Here is a 22243-nt window from a genome sequence, read left to right as displayed (position 1 = left end):
TGCTATGTTATGTGTGGGAAATGTAGGCCTAAATCAATATACGTTCCTAATTTAAAACAATTTCCCTTTATCTACAGTCGTGGCCAAAAGTTTTGAGAATGACACAAATATTAATTTTCACAAAGTCTGCTGCCTCCGTTTGTATGATGGCAATTTGCATATACTCCAGAATGTTATGAAGAGTGATCAGATGAATTTCAATTTATTGCAAAGTCCCTCTTTGCCATGCAAATGAACTGAATCCCTAAAAAAAACATTTCCACTGCATTTCAGCCCTGCCACAAAATGACCAGCTGACATCATGTCAGGGATTCTCTCGTTAACACAGATGTGAGTGATGACGAGGACAAGGATGGAGATCACTCTGTCATGCTGATTGAGTTCAAATAACAGACTGGAAGCTTCAAAAGGAGAGTGGTGCTTGGAATAATTGTTCTTCCTCTGTCAACCATGGTTACCTGCAAGGAAACACGTGCCGTCATCATTGTGTTGCACAAAAAAGGGCTTCACAGGCAAGGATATTGCTGCCAGTAAGATTGCACCTAAATCAACCATTTATCGGATCATCAAGAACTTCAAGGAGAGCGGTTCAATTGTTGTGAAGAAGGCTTCAGGGTGCCCAAGTCCAGCAAGCGCCAGGACCGTCTCCTAAAGTTGATTCAGCTGCGGGGTCGTGGCACCACCAGTACAGAGCTTGCTCAGGAATTGCAGCAGGCAGGTGTGAGTGCATCTGCACGCACAGTGAGGCGAAGACTTTTGGAGGATGGCCTGGTGTCAAGAAGGGCAGCAACGAAGCCACTTCTCTCCAGGAAAAACATCAGGGACAGACTAATATTCTGCAAAAGGTACAGGGATTGGACTGGGGTAAAGTAATTTTCTCTGATGAATCACCTTTCCGATTGTTTGGGGCATCCGGAAAAAAGCTTGTCTGGAGAAGACAAGGTGAGCGCTATCATCAGTCCTGTGTCATGCCAACAGTAAAGCATCCTGAGACCATTCATGTGTTGGGTTGCTTCTCAGCCAAGGGAGTGGGCTCACTCACAATTTTGCCTAAGAATACAGCCATGAATAAAGAATCGTACCAACACATCCTCTGAGAGCAACTTCTCCCAACCATCCAGGAACAGTTTGGTGATGAACAATGCCTTTTCCAGCATGATGGACCACCTTGCCATAAGGCAAAAGTGATAACTAAGTGGCTCGGGGAACAAAACATTGATATTTTGGTTCCATGGCCAGGAAACTCCCCAGACCTTAATCCCATTGAGAACTTGTGGTCAATCCTCAAGAGGCGGGTGGACAAACAAAACCCCACAAATTCTGACAAACTCCAAGCATTGATTATGCAAGAATGGGCTGCCAGAAGTTAATTGATAGCATGCCAGGGCGGATTGCAGAGGTCTTGAAAAAGAAGGGTCAACACTGCAAATATTGACTCTGCATCAACTTCATGTATTTGTCAATAAAAGCCTTTAACACTTATGAAATGCTTGTAATTGTACTTCAGTATTCCATAGTAGCATCTGACAAAAATATCAAAAGACACTGAAGCAGCAAACTTTGTGAAAATGTATGTTTGTGTCATTCTCAAAAAAATTATAACAATATTTCCAATTGCCTATTTAAAAGCCTACCTGCATAATATAGTTCCTCCATGCCGTTAAGGGGCGCATTTCCGTCATAAATAAACGCTATCGAAAAACCCGGCCTCTCAGCCATGTTGAGATGTCGCTCAGCGCTGAGAGAGCTGCAGCCCGCCATTGTGTAGATTCTAAGCTCTGTAGAGAGACAGGGGCACTTGGCTAACTCTCAAATAGACAATTCATATACCCTCCCACTTAAATTAAAAACGAATTAAAATACAAAAGGCTCCAGGGAGAAAGACATGTCAGCCAGCAGCCTTCTTGAACAGGTAAAGAGAGTCACTTTCTGAATATTTACGAGACCAAATTTCCATCGAGACGTAGCTAGTTAGGATAACGTTAGCTTGTTCCAGAGGCAGTGACTCTCTGTAGTGCAAGTAGGCCTGACCACCTGCTAAAGGACTGACTGGTGAATATACATTTCTTCATTTATTTTTCCCTTCCTCTCTTCTCATAAATCAAACCTTCATGAATCACCTGGACCCAATCCAGAGACCGAAAGGCCAAGGAAACAAAGGTAAGTCATCGTAACATGACTAGTTTGCTGGCTCTGTATGCGGACCTTTTTCGTGCGGTGTGTACGGAAACCCTCTTCTGCGTGGGCAAATGTGATGATGGCTCGCTAGCTAGCCAGATAGCAGGCCAGTATTACCAAAGTACCAATTTCGCTTCTATTGTTGATTGGACATGTGAACACATTTCCGATACGTTGGTAGTACCTACTTAGCTAATCCTTTAGTTTAATTACATTTACTGTCAGTTGTGCGAATACACAATTTTGTATTTTGAGGAAATCCGTTAGCGCCAGCTTTAACGTTCGCTAGTTAGCCTGGCTAGCTTGGTAGTTAGATTGTGCTACCTGACTGGGATTACGCTACATTTGCAAACTAGCTCGCTCTACATTTCTCAAGTCCGACAGCTAGTTAGTGGCTAACTTGAGTTTTGGTTAAATGCTAGCGACTACCTTAATTGGAACCTTTTTACGCAAACTAAACCGGTTGTTCCATGTACTTCCTTAACGCTAGCTGGCTAACCACGCGATTTAAAGGATTCTTTGCGAACATAAGCATGAATTGCCTGCCAATGACACGTCTTCGAGCATGCTGTTCTCACTGTGCCAGTAGCTTGGCTATTTCCACCATAACCATTTAAGCTTAAACGTTTTAGTTCAATATTGTGAGGCAATTTTGTTTACTAGCCAGGCCTGTTTTCCAGTTTGGCTATTCTTTTTCAGATTCTGCTCATGTCAGGACGAACTGACACGCGTCGGACACAAGTTAAAGTTATGTCATGACCCCCGAGCACTGGTGTTAAATACCAATCGATTGAGTTTGTTCGTCCAAAATTGCAGCTAGAAACAATATAAATATAGTACAGCAGCACCTCAACGCCTATTTCCATTCCCATTGGTGGCTGTCAAGATACTTATGCGACTGATTCACTGTAATAAACAGGCCGTTTCGCATGTAGCAATAGTTCTGCAGTTAAGTTATTTTTTGGTAGATTTGATATCTAACATATACCGCAGCACATGATACAACCCGATGCCTATGGCCTACAGTTGCTTGTTTTAAAGGTGGGACAGTAGTTATAGGTCTAGCCAGCATGAAAGACAACGGTTGTCCAACTCAACCAATCCAATGCTACCCATTTTAGTGCATTAAAACAGCTTATTGTGCAATTTGTGACAGTGAACTCAAGTTGTGCCATACTACAGATGTATTATTAAATGTAAGGACTTCCTGATTCTTATTGTCGTCCTACTCACCACCAGCCACAAATGTAGGCCTATGACTAGTTGTAACTATTTCCACCTCGTGCAAACAGATATATCCAGATGTTTTACATTGCTGCCTACTCTTTTCCAGTGCAAAACGGAGCTGTGACCCAAAAGGATACTTTGAATGATGAGTTTGAGCCTTACCTGAACACCCAGGCCAGACAGGTGAGTACCACTTCTATCAGCTTTACTAGGCCACACTCTGCTCCTAACGTTTGCCTGCTTAGGCTGCCTTATTCATAGCGTTTGTTCAAGTAACATTTTAAACCCGCCTCCGTTTTAATAGAAATTTTCAGGATGATCAACAAGCTGTCTCATAGATTACGATGGTAAACATGCAAAACAGGGATATTTTGCTGTATAGCTTTACAGTAAATTACTTTTATACTGTTGCAATTCATCATGTGTCCAATCCAGGGCATTTAGTGCACTCTTCTCTCCCGGTTTACTACGTAGTCCATTTGCTTTCCTAGAATTCCAATTCATAATTAAACTGCCGTTCATCTTGTCGTAACTGCCTCGGTTGGCATCCATCATTGGGTGCCCCTCAGTAGAGTGGGCACTTCCCAGAAAAGTGGGCCACAATGGAAATAATGGAGCCTGTATTCCTCCAGTCAAAGGAATGCTGCATCCTTTTGTTGTGTAGCAATGCCACTGTTTCTCTTCATAAAGCAGTTCACTGGTGTGAAAATGGCCAGTTGTCCTAGTCTAGGAGGTGACAGAGGCTGATAGAGATTCAGAAAAGGATGTAATGATTGAAATACAGTCAGCAGTCTAACTAGTGTTCTTCTCTTCCCAGAGCAATGCGTATACGGCCATGTCAGACTCCTACATGCCAAGTTACTACAGCCCTTCCATAGGATTCTCGTACTCCCTGAACGAGGCAGCATGGTCCACCGGCGGCGACCCCCCCATGCCTTACCTGGCCTCGTATGGACAGCTGAGCAACGGGGAGCACCACTTCCTGCCCGACGCCATGTTTAGCCAACCCGGCCCGCTGGGCAGCAATCCCTTCCTGGGCCAGCACGGCTTTAACTTCTTCCCCAGTGGCATCGATTTCTCGGCCTGGGGCAACAACAGCTCTCAGGGACAGTCCACGCAGAGCTCTGGCTACAGCAGCAGCTACGCCTACGCGCCCAGCTCGCTAGGGGGTGCCATGATCGACGGACAGTCCCCCTTCACCCAGAACGAGCCCCTCAACAAAGCCCCCGGCATGAACAGCTTGGACAGCTTGGCGGGGCTTAAGATTGGAGGGGGTGCTGGGGACATGGGGGTGCCCAAGGTCGTGGGCTCCGGCCTCCCCGGGGGACCCCTGGGCCACAGCCAGGTGTCTGGTGGAGCTCCCAGCATGCCACTGCCCCCCATTGCCCCTGCCAAACCCGCATCCTGGGCAGACATTGCTGGCAAGCCTGCCAAGCCTCAGCCCAAGCTGAAAACCAAAGGGGGCATAGCGGGTACCAACCTTCCCCCTCCGCCCATCAAACACAACATGGACATCGGCACTTGGGACAACAAGGGGAACATGCCTAAAGCGTCCACCCCACAGCATGCGCCTATCCCCAGCAATGGGCAGCCGCCCAACCAGGCCTCCCCTCAGCCCGGCACCATGGCCGGAGGGACCCCACAACTACAGCTCAGCAACGGGCAGTTGGTGGCCCCTTTGGCCCAGCTTGGGCAGCACCAGTTCCCCCCGAACGGGCAGCAGGGCATGGGGGGGCAGCTGCAGCTCTCCCAGGGCCCCCCGCCCACCACTCAGCCCACCCGCTGGGTCCCTCCACGGAACCGCGCTAATGGCTTTGGGGATGGCGGGGTGGGACAGTCTCCCCCGAACTCTGGTGTGGGCGGGGTGCAGGTACCTTCGGAGCCCCACCCGGTGCTGGAGAAACTGCGCCTGGTCAACAACTACAACCCCAAGGACTTTGACTGGAACCCCAAGCAGGGACGTGTGTTCATCATCAAGAGCTACTCTGAAGACGACATCCACCGCTCCATCAAGTACAACATCTGGTGTAGCACAGAGCACGGCAATAAGCGGCTGGACGCCGCCTATCGCTCGCTGGGTGCTAAGGGCCCCCTGTACCTGCTCTTCAGCGTCAATGGCAGTGGCCACTTCTGCGGCGTGGCGGAGATGCGCTCGCCCGTGGACTACAACACCTGCGCCGGTGTGTGGTCGCAGGACAAGTGGAAGGGGCGCTTTGATGTGCGCTGGATCTTTGTTAAGGACGTTCCCAACAGCCAGCTACGGCACATCCGCCTGGAGAACAATGAGAACAAGCCAGTGACCAACTCGCGGGACACGCAGGAGGTGCCCCTGGACAAGGCACGGCAGGTGCTGAAGATCATCGCTGGCTACAAGCACACCACCTCCATCTTCGACGACTTCTCCCACTACGAGAAGCGCCAGGAGGAGGAGGAGTGTGTGAAAAAGGTAACGGCCTACCCTCCACCCACCTGGGGAAATTAATAGGCCTGGGGTTGGGGAGGTGGGGGCATGGGAAGCTGTGTGTGTGTGAAGGTTCTGAGAGCATCTGGAGAGCTAAAATTCTGTTGGGTGTTATGTTGATGTAGATCATCAATCATTATGTATGTGTTAATCTTACAATGTGCCATTCCAACAGAAAATGTAGAAATGCCATGAACAAAATACTATATATATATATATATTAGTATTTTGTTCATGGCATTTCTACATTTTCTGTTGGAATGGCACATTGTAAGATTAACACATACATAATGATTGATGATCTACATCAACATAACACATATATATATTCTATATATATATATATATATATATATATATATATATATATATATATATATATATATATATATATATATATATATATATATATATATATATATATATATATATATATATATATATATATATATATATATTCATTCATATTCAATAAATGCTGACTAGTGTTGATCAGTAGTTGGTATTGAATGTATATTTCCAATTCGGTATATTTAATCAATGAGCAATGTCACATTTTTGTTGTGTTGGAAATGTTATTAGGTATTTATTACTTTTGCATAGGCATTTACAGTTGAAAATTATGCCCTCTGAGATGGGGTTTCTGAAGTTATTTAGGAAATGCTTCAGATGCTTGGCTCACCAAACCAGTGCTCTAGCCCAGTAAGGCCACTATGTCCATATATACAATTTAAAAAGGGGGAGCAGAAAGGTTTTTGCAAGAATCAATTAAACCAAAATTATTAAACCTAAATGCCAGCAGTCTACCTTGTGCCCACCAAAATGCATTTTGTTGACCTTCTCTAGAGACTCCCAAAATAATTAGAATATTATTATGCTCCGTCTTTTACAAAGGCTTCTATTCACATATGAAATGCATGTTTACATTGGCCCTTCAGTCTAAATGGCCATGGGCTCCCAAGTGCGGCAGTGGTCTATGGAACTGCATCTCAGTGCAAGAGGCGCCACTACAGTCCCTGGTTCGAATCCAGGCTGTATCGTATCCGGCCATGATTGGTAGTCCCATACGCCGTGGCACAATTGGTCCGGGGTTGGCCGTATATTGTAAATAAGATTTTGTTCTTAACTGACTTGCCTAGTTAAATAAAGGTTCAATAAAATAAAAATAATGTTAATCCTTTGATGTTGGGAACAAATGCTTGCTCAATCTACTAATGTTGATGACTTCCACTCACAGCAGTGCAACAACTTGTTTTGAAGATGCTCTATTGAAGGCCATGTTATCAAAAGCTGTGTAAGTAGGATGATTGCATATTTAAATCTTATCCTACAAGGTCTGGGTTACTACAGTTTTTTTTTACCTAGTAATTTATTGCACCAACCTGGTGTCCCATATCTAAATCAGTCCCTGGTTAGAAGGGAGGAATGGGGGGGGGGGGGTGACAGTGGAACTGGCTTTGAGGTACAGATTTTAGTTTGACGGCCCTATAGGCTTGTACAGTTTCTGATTCATTGCCAAGCTGTGTATATCATAATAGATTGTCAAAAAGGGGTACACTCTCTGTAGTTCTGTATTACTGACCCTGTTTTTATAGTGACTACAGTGCTTGTTTGTCAGGTCTGAGATGCGGATGCGGCTTTCTTTACATCAAAACAAAGGCCTAGTTATATTAGACAGTCCTGTCTGCTGTGGCAACAATATGTTGCTAATTTACATTCTACCTTGTATGTTTCCTTCAAGCTTATTTTGCTGAAACACAAATCATGCTTCCTTACATGGTGCTCTCTAATAACATTTTATTTTTGAACTTGAGTTGTTGAGGTGTCCTTTCCCATCAGTAACTTCACGTTGCATGACTGAGGATATGTGTGCAAAACAGTGCGTTATTTACTGCGGCAAGGTTACTGCTCTGCACCTGGGGGTATTTCTCAGGGAAACTCCCCTGTAAATATTTGGAAAATACTATATTTACTAGTTGTCAAAGATCAATCTGTAACTGGTATTTTATCAATTAATTAACTATAGCATAGAAAAACATGAGATGCGTGTTAATCATAGTTTTGTGGTTTACATATTGATCCAGATTGGTGATAACCATGGATTACTGACTGGTATTGATGGAATATCAACATGCACTTAGGTTCAGGCTTCAGAGTAGAGCTGAGAGTCATGTGCGCTAGGAAGGTGATATGCTGACAACTCAAATGATGAATGATCCTTGCTGTATAACGTAACAATGAAACAAAAGATTGTTTTAGAGAGCGATCACGGTTGACTCATTTTTCATCTATCCACTTTGATACCACCAAGTAAAAATGTTTAAGTTCCTTAAGGTGATGCATGTATGCCTGAGGTCGATTGAGGCCTCACATCCTTTCTGTTTTGTTCCAAACTAAAGCCTGATGTTTTGTGTTACCAGGTGGAAGTCCAGGGAAGCGAGCCGTACCCCAGCAACCCAAACCCCAGCAGGAGTCATTACAGACTTCAGGTAACATGCCCTAGCGCTCCCACCTTCCCCTCGTTCTCTTGGACCAACCTTTTTGTATGGATTTACACTTCATTAGGCCAGGTAGCCTAGTGGTTAAGAGCATTGGGCTAGTAACCGAAAGGTTGCTGGCTTGAATCCCTGAGCTGACTAGGTGATGTCTGTGTCTTTGAGCAAGGCACTTAACTCTAATTGCTCCTGTAAGTTGCTCTGGATAAGAGTGACTTATTGCTGATATTTCCAGAGGTCAAAATAACACTCTGAAATTGTCATAATTATCATAATGTCTTTTCAGTTTAAGCTTTTTCAAAAGAGCGTCTCCAATTTCAGCTTGTTCAGTTGGGATGGTGATTTTGGCCCACAACATTACTTCAATCGGATTATTCTGACCAATGACCAGTCATTTATTTGCGTACAGTGCCTTCGGAAAGTATTCAGACCCCTTGACTTCTCCCACATTTTATTTTATAACCTTATTTTAAAATGGATTAAAAAAAATGTTTTAGCAATCTACACAATACCCCATAATGTCCAGGCAAAAACTGTTTTTTAGCCAATTTATTACAAATAAAAACAACTTCAATACCTTGTTGACAGTGCCAGTCAGAGCAAAAACTAAGCCATGAGGTCGAAGGAATTGTCTGTAGAGCTCCGAGACAGGATTGTGTCGAGGCGCAGATCGGTGGAAGGGTACCAAAACATTTCTGCAGCATTGAAGGTCCCCAAGAACACAGTGGCCTCCATCATTCTTAAATGGAAGAAGATTGGATCCACAAAGACACTTACTAGAGCTGGCCGCATGGCCAAACTGAGTAATCGGGGGTGAACTGCTTTGGTCAGGGAGGTGACCAAGAACCCGATGGTCACTCTGACAGAGCTCCTCTGAGGAGATTTGAGAAACTTCCAGAAGGACCACCATCTCTGCAGCACTCCACCAATCAAGCCTTTATATGGTAGAGTGGCCAGACGGAAGCCACTCCTCAGTAAAATGCACATGACAGCCCGCTTGGAGTTTTCCAAAAGGCAACTAAAGGACTCTCAGACCATGAGAAACAAGATTCTCTGGTCTGATGAAGCCAAGATTGAACTCCTTGGCCTGAATGCCAAGTGTCACGTCTGGAGGAAACCTGGCACCACCCCAATGGTGAATCGTGGTGGTGGCAGTATTATGCTGTGGGGATTTTTTTCAGTTGCAAGGACTGAGAGACTAGTCAAGATTGAGGAAAAGATGAACGGAGCAATGTACAGAGCTATTTGAAAACCTGCTCCAGAGCGCGCAGGACCTCAGACTGGGGGGGCAAAGGTTCACCTTCCAAAAAGACGACGCAGGAGTGGCTTCGGGACAAGTCTTTGAGTGGCCCGGACTTGAACATCTGTGGAGAAACCTGAAAATGGCTGTCCAGCAACGCTCCCCATCCAACCTGATAGAGCTTGAGAGGATCTGCAGAGGAAAATGGGAGAAACTCTACAAATACAGGTGTGGCATATTTGTAGCGTCATACCCAAGAATACTCAATGCTGCCAAAGGTTTTTCAAGTACTGAGTAAAGGGTCTGAATACTTATGTAAATGTGATATTTCTGTTAATTTGTTTTTATAAATGATCAAATATTTCTAAACCTGTTATTGTGTGTTGATTTGAGGTGGGGGGAGACTGTAATACATTATAAAAATGTGTCTAACGTAACATTTTTAAGTTGAGCGGTCTGAACACGTACTGTGCCTTCGGAAAGTATCGTGACTTGAAATGGATACATTTTCTGAGCACAAAATATATATATTTTGACATGACTAAGAACACTGGGAAATCAGCTCCAATTGAAATTTTGGAAAAAAGTATGCCCACGCATAAAACACGTGATCGTATACTAATTTAAGCGAGGTTTGTCATTTGTATATTTTAGTCACATATTATATCGGTTTGGGCTTCTTGCTGTCCATTTGCAGCCTACAAATAATGGAATTGTTTCGGCACCCTACCATCCGCGCAAGAAAGATGGCCCGCGGCTCTGCTCTGGAGTCTAGACAATCCTTTCTGCCAATCAGGGCTGTGTACATGAACATACTGAATATAAATGTAACCTGCAATAATTTCAATGATTTTACGGAGTTACAGTTCATAAAGGAAATCAGTCGGTTGAAATAAATTCATTTGTCCCTAATCTATGGATTTCGCATGACTGGGAATACAGTCATCTGTATTCCCAGATACCTTGGTGTCTGCTGTGACCACCATTTGTCTCATGCAGTGCGACATCTCCTTCGCATAGAGTTGATCAGGCTCTTAATTGTGAAATGTTGTCCCCCATGAATTTGCAGGATATTGGCGGGAACTGGATTATGCTGTCGTACACATCGATCCAGAGTATCCCAGACATGCTCAATGGGTGACATGTCTGAGTATGCAGGCCATGGATGAACTGTGACATGTTCATCCCTGTTTTAGATCATTCAATTCTCTGTTAACCTGTCTAGGACTGGGGTTCCGCTAGCGATACATGTATGTTTTGTTCGGTAAAGTTCATATTTGTATCCCAAAATCTTATTTTACATTGGTGTGTTATGTTCAGTAGTTCCAAAGCATGCAGTGATATTGCAGAGAGCCACATGAATTCACAGAAATACTCATTTATAAATGTTGATGAAAATTCAAGTGTTATGCATGGAACTTTTAGATGCACTTCTCCTTAATGCAACCGCTGTGTCAGATTTTTTTTTTTTTTTACTTTACAGAAAAAGCATAATCTGAGAACAACGCTCAGAACCCAAACCAGCCAGAGAAATATCTGCCATGTTTGGTAGTCAACATCAGTCATAAATAGCATTATAAATATTCACTTACCTTTGATCTTCATCAGAATGCACTCCCAGGGATCGCAGTTCCACAATAAATGCTTGTTTTGTTCGATAATGTCCATAATTTATGTCCAAATAGCTTCTTTTGTTTGGGCGTTTGGTAAACAAATCCAAAAGCGTGTTCTGGTCCAGTCGGACAAAGTTCAAAAAGTTATATTACAGGTCGTAGAAACTTGTCAATCAATCTTTAGGATGTTTTTATCATAAATGTTCAATAATGTTCCAACCAGAGAATTCCATTGTCTGTAGAAAAGCAATGGAACGAGAGGTACCTCATGTGAAATGCGTAACTGAGAACAAGGCTGCTGTTAGACCCCTTAGTCAAACAGCTCTCATCCGGCCCCCGTTCACATGAGCAGCCTGAAACAACGTTCTAAAGACGGTTGACATCTAGTAGAAGCCGTAAGAAGTGCAAAATAACCCATATCCCACTGAATTCGATAGGGGCTGAACTACAAACCAGATTTTCCACTTCCTGTTTGGATTTTTTCTCAGGTTTTTGCCTGCCATATGAGTTCTGTTATACTCAGACATCATTCAAACAGTTTTAGAAACTTCAGTGTTTTATATCCAATACTAATAATAATATGCGTATATTAGCAGCTGGGACTGAGTAGGAGGCAGTTCACTGGGCACGCTATTCATCCAAAAGTGAAAATGCTGCCCCCTATCCCAAAGAAGTTAATGGCTCTGGTAGTCATTCCTACAGTCAGCATGCCAATCGCACACTCACTCTAATTGAGACCTCTGTAGCATTATGACACAACTGCACATTTTGGAGTAGCCTTTTATTGTCCCCAGCACAAGGTGCACCGGTGTAATGATCATATGGTTTAAGAATCAGGCCCTTTTTTTCTTCCAATTTTCACCTAAAATTACATATCCAAATCTAACTGCCTGAACAAGGATTTGCATATTCTTGATTCCATTTGAAAGGAAACACAACTTTGTGGAAATGTGAAATTAATGTAGCAAACATTTGTTTTGGTTCCGTCTTTTGAAATGCAAGAGGGGCCATAATGTGCTATTCCAGGTTAGGTGCTATTTAGATTTTGGCCACTAGATGGGAGCAGTGTATGTGCAGTTGTAGACTGATTCCAAATGTTGTATCAAGACTGCCCAAATGCGCCTAATTGGTTTATTAATAAATGTTCAAGTTCATAACTGTGCACTCTCCTTATACAATATATCTCCTCATACACATGTCTATGTCCTGGGAAATGTTCGTTACTTACCACCTCGGGCTAATGTGATTAGCATATGTTAGCTCAACCATGCCGCGGGTGGGAGGGGGGGGACTCCAATCCTGTTGAGGGTAATCAGCTTCCTGATATGCCACACCTGTCAATTGGATTGATTATCTTGGCAAAGAATTGCTCACTAACAATGACGTAAACAAATTTGTGCAGAACATTTCAGCAATAAGGGTTTGATGCATATTGAAAGTTTTCAGCTCATGAAACATGGGACCAACACTTTTACATGTTGTGTTTTAATATTTTTGTTCGGTGTACCTAATTTCTTTGCTAACGAATAAAAATGAGCTGCCAAACCCGCTTTGGTTAACTCTGAGGTCCCTCTGTGTCCAATTTAGAGAAATCCTCCTTTAATTTTAGTGCCGTCCACTGTCGGAATAACCTACCAAATTCCTTGCATCTTGATTCCCTGGTGTTGCTAGGGCAGTTTTTAGGACTCTGGTGTTAACTCAAATCCTCAATGAATTAATTCTTGATTGTAGTGGATTTGTTAATGTTGTGCTTTGTTTCATTTGTATTTTATTTGTAGTGTTTTTCACCCTGTTTGTGGAAATGTTTACTTGGTCTCATTCCCAATGGTGCCCCATGGTCTCAATTGGGCTCCCCTGAATAAAAATAAGTTTTATATATTTAAAGAAACATTTCACTATACACTGCAGAGATTTTGGTGCATGCCAGAATTAGTAACTTTACGGACATGTCGCTCTGGGGACCAAGTGGAGAGTAAACCCAGCCTAACAGTCCTGCTACTTTAGATGTAACTTTTTGTAGTGTGAGACTCATTCCAATGACAATTCCGTGTTTTATTTTCAAGAATTCTATGTGTGGATAACGCCTGCTCATGCTGGCAAAAACTACACTTCCAGTCTAGCATCTAAAAACCTGTTTTCCTGCTGCCCTGTTAGACAGCCACCTTTTTGTTTTGAAATCAGGATATTTCATCAAGTCAAATTCCCTTTCTCTCAAGTGATCAAAATGCAGATGTACTTTTTTTGTGCTCAATGTGCTCTTTACTGAATGAGGACAAATGGTCCTTGTCTTGCCGTGGATGATTATTGCAAATGTCTGAAAAGGTGATCAGAACTGAATGTTGTAGGCAATACACATCCTATTTGTGTAGAACTGCTTGGTGGGACCTGGTGGTAGGGAGATGCTTAGCACCAACAGACATGTGACTTGCTTTTAAACTTAAAGATTGACAAACTCCCCCCTCTTAAATCCATTGGAGTATAATAATTATGCCCACAGGTTACATTAAAATTGGATCTACAACATTCTGAAAAGTCCTAAATCTCTGAAGTGTATGTTTTGATGCGAGTCCCCAAACTGAACTCTTCTTGTTTTCTCTTTGTGTCCCACAGGAGCGCCAAGGACGTGTTAAGTAACAGTTACTGCTTTGGGCAAAAGACTGCAATAGCTCCCACTTTCCACCCCATCTCACATTCAGATCTTTCAAGAAATGCAAAATGGAGGGGGAAATTAACCAAGGACAAAAAAAATCGACTAAATGAAGACTTTCTTGATTTCTTTTTACTTTAAAAGACTTACTTCGAACTTGTAGTAAAAGAAAAAGAAATGATTATTCATAGGACTACAACATAATGCATAGCATCCTTAGGTGAATCTCTTTTGCCCCACCCAACCCATTCCACTACATATGCTTTTTTTTCTGGTATGCTTTTTAAAAATAAAACACTTTTTTTTTTTTTTAACAATGATCGTTTGTTCTTACAGTCCGAGAGCAAGTCTAATTCTTCTTACGCAAAATTCTAGTGGAAATGTTTAGTGTCGGCTACTATTAGTGCCCAAAAGTCAAGGCGGGCCATTTGTTTAATTTCTTTGTAAACCCCTCCATCCTGTGGAAGATTAATGGATCCAATCAGGACGCAGACGGGGTCTCTTCAGTGGATATTTGTCGTTGTGGGTACTGTCATCTCACCCTGCAAGGAGTTTGTTTCCAATGCTTCTGTCATAAAGGAGAACTGAAATGGATGTTTGAGATTACCCTGTTTTATGGGGGGGGGTAAGGTTTGGGGGAATTGAAAGTAAAAACATTATTACGTTTAGAACCTTGGTCATTGTATAATTATTTTATAGTGTACAATTGTACAATACGGGCCCTGTTTCCAGTCCTCTTTCTGGACCTGTTCAGTAATGTTGCTTTTCTCTTGCCATTTTTGTTTCTTCCTCCCCTTTCATTTTCTTAAAGACCGCGCTGACACTGGCCTCGCCCCGACTCTTTCTATTAATCACTTCAAAGTAATAAATGTGGTATACTCAGCAAGAACATGTGCGTTCCCCTCGTTTGACTGTAAGCACTTCTTGTCATGCTGTGTGCTTCCTTTTTCTGTATTTAAGGGAAAATGAATGTTTTATTACTTGGTAATTAAGCCCTATACCCTCGCACTTAATTCTACCCCAAACACCCCTCTTGCACCACTAACCACCTTTATCCCATCCACAATGTCCCCCCTTCTCTTTCCCCTCCCCTGCTGGCTGCTTAACCATAACACCACCACTACCCTTGCAGAATGTCAATGTTGGTGGAACAAAAAAACAAGGTCCTCTCAAAAACTACTGGCTTTTATCTGTGGCATAATAAAGATGCTCCACAAAAGTCCAGCTTGCTATTTTCTCTTCTTGAAGCTAAGCTATGGGGGTTTCGGTAAGGACAGCATTCATGCATTAGGCCAGTAGAATCTTGAGTGGTATCTGTAGGTGTTTTCTATGTGCTGCTGTTGTCATACTTGTGATCTTGTCATTGTGCTCAACTATGCATCTGTAACTACTACAACTCAGGTCAGTGTCAAGTATGTAACTGGAGGCATTGGTGTGAATCTCAGCCTACATTTTGGGTATTTCAGTCAAGGGCGATTTGGATTTTGTAATTGGCCTATTTTATGATGCCGTCTTGTTGAATATGTTAGCAAAACAACCGGTGTATGGCATTAGCACAGACATGAGAAACATGCTTTCCGTATCTTGAATTCCCTTAAGCGCAGGGTCACTCGGTAGGACTTTTAGGATCATCAGTATGCTACATTTAACTCATCACTCACATTATTGCCCTTGAAATTAGATCTCATTTAGCCATAATTATAGTACTTCAAACACTGACAATGAATCAGTCTTACCTTGACGTTATCACTGATCTGTCAGATTTAACCTGTAAAACATTGGCCTGCTTGAGGTCTTGCTTATCAAAACCTGTTAGATCAATGATTACCATACTCAAATGATGCAAAAAGTATTCTGACAGTGTTAAAGACCCATATGTCAGTTCAAAAAGGTTAAAGACCAAGTGCTCTCCGACCTGTGTGTTAGATCGGGGGTGTCAAACTCATTCCACGGCTGGCCGAGTGTCTGGGTTTTTTGTTTTTTTTCCCTTCAGTTAAGACCTAGACAACCAAGTGGGGGGGGAGTTCCTTACTAATTAGGGACCTTTAATTCATCCACCAAGGACAAGGGTGGAGTGAAAACCCACAAATACCCAGCCCTCTGTGGAATGAATTTGACACGTTAGATCATTTTTCGGTTGTAGAAAAAACAACTCCAAAGTACCTCCAAAGTAACTCCAAAAACCTTCCATAGGTTTTGCATACCAATAATTATTTTTGATATATATTTTGTCTATTGTCACTAAATGTATTCTCAATGCGAGTCCCATCATGTAGGTGTCCTCAACACATACTGGTGATGAATCTGAAAATCAAGACTCCTCTTTGTCAGAGGAGCGATACCTCACCGACCCATCCATTCAGCTCACGGGTCGGATTATGCTTCGAGCCTTTAACACTTCCTGATGTAGCCTATTTAGCATCCCAATTCAGATCTTTTGCCCAATTATTGGTCAAATAACTTGTCATAAGATCTGAATTGGAAGGGGTCCGTAACCACGACCTTTGTGTGCATTGTTTATGTTAAAAGAAAATTGGGTACAAGAGCATATTCACTAGCCTCGCAAGTCGCCTGATCTCATGAGTTTACGTGGATGGTTCGCTACCGCGGAATCATAGCGCAGTAGTGCCGTGTTTACGTAATGTTTGAAACTAACATTTCCGACTTGCTAACCTGGGTGGAAGAGTCAAATCCAGAGTTTCTCACTTGGGAGGTCCCAGAATCAACCAATAGGAAGCTCTACTCAAATAACTTTGTTTAATTTTAACTCCGCAGTCCCGAGTTATCCAACATGTGAACGCGGCAGGATAATATGTTAGGAAAGTGGTACTTCTTGTTTTTTTTGTGTAGGCTAAGAATGGGAGCACGTTCAAGCAAATCAGTTTTGTCAGGTCGGTGACTTGTTGGTCACCGCCTTTAAAAGTGTGTTGCATTATGGGGATAACATTTGTCTGATGTGCCTACATGTCGACTGCATGAACTTAAAAAAATAAAATAAAAAAGTGATTGAACGAGCTACTGCGGTGACCAGAATGACACAACGATGAACCACCAAACCACACTCCATTTCTGTTCGAAAATTGAGAAAGAGGACCGTTTTTACTCATACATCTACACATACAATTTCAGTTTGTGAAGGTTTGATTAAGGGGGTTAGAGAGATGTTTATTTCAACATTATAAAGAAAACTTGTATAAACAATGGCAACACTGCCATGATGGTCTGATCCTTGCTGTTGGATAATGACGACTTTTGGCTGTCGCAGATGCACCTCCCCCAACTTTACTCCTCGACTTTCGTCTATAGTCGGTTGCTTTAGCCTTACCACTCAAACGCGCCCTGGGCTTCAAATCATTGGCAAAATTGACACGGGATGTGGGGACATGTCCCCCCCAATATTTAGAACAGGTCGATTCGTCCGCCCCAAAAATACTTAAAATCCCCTGGAGGTCTGGGGCCCCCCAGATAGCATACGAACATGTCATAAGCATTGGCAAAATGTGTAGAATTGCAGGAAATTAGCTTTAACGGTTGACTTTTGGGCACAAAAAACAGTCCTCTTTCTCAATTGTCGAACATAAATGCAGTGTGGTTTGGTGGTTCATTGATGTGTCACTCTGGTCATGCGCGCCAACACCAAAGTAGCTAGTTCATTAGCTTAGCTAGTCACCTGTAACTAATCAGTAACTCAGGGTTTCCCAAACTCTGACCTTGGGACCCCAAGGGTTGCATATTTTGGTTTTTGCCCTAGCACTACACCACTGATTCAAATAAATACTATTCATCAAGCTTTGATAATTTGAATCAGCTGTGTAGGGTTAGGCCAAAAACCCAAACGTGCACCCTTGGTGTCCCGAGGACCGAGTTTGGGATTCGCTGCAGTAACTCCTCCAGTATGTGTTGTTATTTCACATTAGTTTTTGGATGGAAGCTGTAGAGATGTGTAATAAATTGCGCTTCCGTAGCCAAATATCCTTTTCATTTAAAAAAAGGAAGGCATTAAATGACCTGGTATGATGGTGCATTGATCAGTTACACAGTTTAAAGCTGTTTTAGCTTTTTGCTCAAATATTGACCTTTAAAGTAACTCTCCAGTGTTTCCAGATTTCTATGAAATATGACCTATAGTTCATTATAATATGAGTTAAATAGTTTTCCACGTATCCTTTCACTTATACTGTGTTTTCAAAATACCCCTCCATATACCCTTCAAAATATGCCTCGAGGGGGATAATAAGTCATGTCAAAATATAAAAAAAATATCATCTACTGTTCCCTCCCTTTCTACAACTACACACAATACCCCATAATGACAAAGTGAAAACATGTTTTTAGAAAATGAAATACAGAAAAATACATAACCTCCATCTAAAGTTACCACCTTTTCATTAGAACTACACTCATGAACTACTGCTCCCACCAAGTACCCGATGCCCATTTTGCCACAATATACATGTCTCACTTTCTACACATTGCTGGTCCATAAATTTGATAAAAGGCATCGGGTATGAGCAAATAAATAAACAAATATAATTTAAACAGTGCCTTCAGAAAGTATTCACACCTTTTGACTTTTCCCACATTTTGTTGTGTTACATCCTGAATTTAAAATGGATTAGATTGAGATGCTTTGTCACTGGCCAACACACAAACACCCCATAATGTCATAGTGGAATTGTGTTTTTTTAAATTTTCCCAAATTAATAAAAAATTAAAAGCTGAAATGTTTTGAGACAACAAGTTTTCAACCCCTTTGTTATGGCAAGCCTAAATACGTTCAGTAGTAAAAATGTGCTTAACAAGTCATAAATTGCATGCAATTAACCTTTTTTTCCTGATTACAAAGTGTTGTGTTTGGGGCAAATCCAATACAACACATTACTGAGTACCACTCTCTGTATTTTCAAGCATAGTGGTGGCTTGAAATATATATAGTTCCTTCGCGAAATAATCAGACCCCTTGACTTTTTCCACATTTGGTTATGTTACAGCCTTATTCTAAAATGGATCAAAAAATATATATACAATCCTCATCAATCTACACACAATACCCCATAATGTCAATGTGAAAACATTTACAGTTGAAGTCGGAAGTTTACATACACTTAGGTTGGAGTCATTAAACTTGTTTTTCAAACACCCCACAAATTTCTTGTTAACAAACTATAGTTTTGGCAAGTCGGTTAGGACATCTACTTTGTGCATGACACAAGTAATTTTTCCAACAATTGTACACAGACATATTGTTTCACTTATAATTCACTGTGTCACAATTCAGAAGTTTACATACACTAAGTTGACTGTGCCTATAAACAGCTTGGAAAATTCCAGAAAATGACGTTATGGCTTTAGAAGCTTCTGATAGGCTAATTGACATCATTTGAGTCATTTGGAGGTGTACCTGTGGATGTATTTCAAGGCCTACCTTCAAACTCAGTGTCTCTTTGCTTGACATCATGGGAAAATCAAAAGAAATCAGCCAAGATCTGAGAAGAAAATTGTAGACCACAAGTCTGGTTCATCCTTGGGAGCAATTTCCAAATGCCTGAAGGTACCATGTTCATCTATACAAACAATAGTGTGCAAGTATAAACACCATGGGACCACGCAGCCGTCATACCGCTCAGGAAGGAGACGAGTTCTGTCTCCTAGAGATGAACGTACTTTGGTGCAAAAAGTGCAAATCAATCCCAGAACAACAGCAAAGGACCTTGTGAAGATGCTGAAGGAAACAGGTAAAAAAGTATCTGTATCAACAGTAAAACGAGTCCTATATCCACATAACCTGAAAGGCTGCTCAACAAGGAAGAAGCTACTGCTCCGAAACCGCCATAAAATGCCAGACTACGGTTTGCAACTGACGTGGGGACAAATATTGTACTTTTTGGAGAAATGTCCCCTGTCTGACGAAACAAAAATAGAACTGTTCGGCCATAATGACCATCGTTATGTTTGGAGGAAAAAGGGGGAGCCTTGCAAGCCGAAGAAGACCATCCCAACCGTGAAGCATGGGGGTGGCAGCATCATGTTGTGGGGGTGCGTTGCTGCAGGAGGTACTGGTGCACTTCACAAAATAGATGGCTTCATGAGGGAGGAAAAATATGTGGATATATTAAAGCAACATCTCAAGACATCAAGTTAAAGCTTGGTCGCAAATGGGTCTTCCAAATGGACAATGACCCCAATCATACTTCCAAAGTTGTGGCAAAATGACTTAAGCACAACAAAGTAAAGGCATTGGAGTCACCATCACAAAGCCCTGACCTCAATCCTGTAGAAAACTGAAAAAGCATGTGTGAGCAAGGAGGCCTACAAACCTAACTCAGTTACACCAGCTCTGTCAGGAGGAACGGGCCAAAATTCACCCAACTTATTGTGGGAAGCTTGTGGAAGGCTACTCAAAATATTTGACCAAAGTTAAACAATTTAAAGGCAATGCAACAAAATACTAATTGAGTGTATGTAAACTTCTGTCCCACTGGGAATGTGATGAAATAAATAAAAGCTGAAATAAATCTTTCTCTCTACTATTATTCTGACATTTCACATTTTTAAAATAAAGTGGTGATCCTAACTGACCTAAGACAGGGAATGTTTACTAAGATTAAATGTCAGGTATTGTGAAAAACTGAGTTTGGCTAAGGTGTATGTAAAACTCCGACTTCAACTGCATCATGCATCAACTGCATCATTTGCATCATTATCCAGACTCAGGTGCATCCTGTTTCCATTGATCATCCTTGAGATTTTTCTATAACTTCATTGGAGCCCACATGTGGTAAATTCAACTGATCGGGCATGATTTGGAAAGACACACACCTCTTTATATACAGTGCCTTGCGAACGTATTCGGCCCCCTTGAACTTTGCGACCTTTTGCCACATTTCAGGCTTCAAACATAAAGATATAAAACTGTATTTATTTGTGAAGAATCAACAACAAGTGGGACACAATCATGAAGTGGAACGACATTTATTGGATATTTCAAACTTTTTTAACAAATCAAAAACTGAAAAATTGGGCGTGCAAAATTATTCAGCCCCCTTAAGTTAATACTTTGTAGCGCCACCTTTTGCTGCGATTACAGCTGTAAGTCGCTTGGGGTATGTCTCTATCGTTTTTGCACATCGAGAGACTGATTTTTTTTCCCATTCCTCCTTGCAAAACAGCTCGAGCTCAGTGAGGTTGGATGGAGAGCATTTGTGAACAGCAGTTTTCAGTTCTTTCCACAGATTCTCGATTGGATTCAGGTCTGGACTTTGGCTTGGCCATTCTAACACCTGGATATGTTTATTTTTGAACCATTCCATTGTAGATTTTGCTTTATGTTTTGGATCATTGTCTTGTTGGAAGACAAATCTCCGTCCCAGTCTCAGGTCTTAAGCAGACTCCATCAGGTTTTCTTCCAGAATGGTCCTGTATTTGGCTCCATCCATCTTCCCATCAATTTTAACCATCTTCCCTGTCCCTGCTGAAGAAAAGCAGGCCCAAACCATGATGCTGCCACCACCATGTTTGACAGTGGGGATGGTGTGCTCAGTGTGATGAGCTGTGTTGCTTTTACACCAAACATAACGTTTTGCATTGTTGCCAAAAAGTTCAATTTTGGTTTCATCTGACCAGAGCACCTTCTTCCACATGTTTGGTGTGTCTCCCAGGTGGCTTGTGGCAAACTTTAAACGACACTTTTTATGGATATCTTTAAGAAATGGCTTTCTTCTTGCCACTCTTCCATAAAGGCCAGATTTGTGCAATATACGACTGATTGTTGTCCTATGGACAGAGTCTCCCACCTCAGCTGTAGATCTCTGCAGTTCATCCAGAGTGATCATGGGCCTCTTGGCTGCATCTCTGATCAGTCTTCTCCTTGTATGAGCTGAAAGTTTAGAGGGACGGCCAGGTCTTGGTAGATTTGCAGTGGTCTGATACTCCTTCCATTTCAATATTATCGCTTGCACAGTGCTCCTTGGGATGTTTAAAGCTTGGGAAATCTTTTTGTATCCAAATCCGGCTTTAAACTTCTTCACAACAGTATCTCAGACCTGCCTGGTGTGTTCCTTGTTCTTCATGATGCTCTCTGCGCTTTTGACAGACCTCTGAGACTATCACAGTGCAGGTGCATTTATACGGAGACTTGATTACACACAGGTGGATTGTATTTATCATCATTAGTCATTTAGGTCAACAGTGGATCATTCAGAGATCCTCACTGAACTTCTGGAGAGAGTTTTCTGCACTGAAAGTAAAGGGGCTGAATAATTTTGTATGCCCAATTTTTCAGTTTTTGATTTGTTAAAAAAGTTTGAAATATCCAATAAATGTCGTTCCACTTCATGATTGTGTCCCACTTGTTGTTGATTCTTCACAAAAAAATACAGTTTT

The 22243-nt window shown here is 42.0% G+C and overlaps 1 protein-coding gene across 2 annotated transcripts; it reads left to right on the top strand.

Moving 5' to 3' along the window:
- Nucleotides 1-1682: 1682 nt before the first annotated feature.
- LOC110505278 (YTH domain-containing family protein 2) lies at nucleotides 1683-15080 on the top strand. 2 transcript variants are annotated; one of them, XM_021584409.3, is made up of 6 exons: nucleotides 1683-1912; nucleotides 2136-2160; nucleotides 3512-3588; nucleotides 4223-5851; nucleotides 8287-8355; nucleotides 13825-15080. In XM_021584409.3, the coding sequence occupies exons 1-6, from the start codon at nucleotides 1886-1888 to the stop codon at nucleotides 13846-13848; spliced, it is 1851 nt and encodes a 616-aa protein (XP_021440084.1). In that variant the 5' UTR covers nucleotides 1683-1885; the 3' UTR covers nucleotides 13849-15080. The 2 variants fall into 2 exon arrangements, with proteins under 2 accessions (XP_021440084.1, XP_021440086.1); XM_021584411.3 differs by lacking the exon at nucleotides 2136-2160 and having other exon boundaries at nucleotides 1714-1912.
- Nucleotides 15081-22243: the final 7163 nt, after the last annotated feature.

Source organism: Oncorhynchus mykiss, chromosome 25, assembly GCF_057628025.1.
Source record: "Oncorhynchus mykiss isolate SJ-2025 chromosome 25, ASM5762802v1, whole genome shotgun sequence".
NCBI classification, from domain to species: Eukaryota; Metazoa; Chordata; class Actinopteri; order Salmoniformes; family Salmonidae; genus Oncorhynchus; species Oncorhynchus mykiss.
The sequence above is the reverse complement of the archived record's forward strand: the minus strand, read 5'-3'. Positions and strand labels throughout refer to the sequence as shown.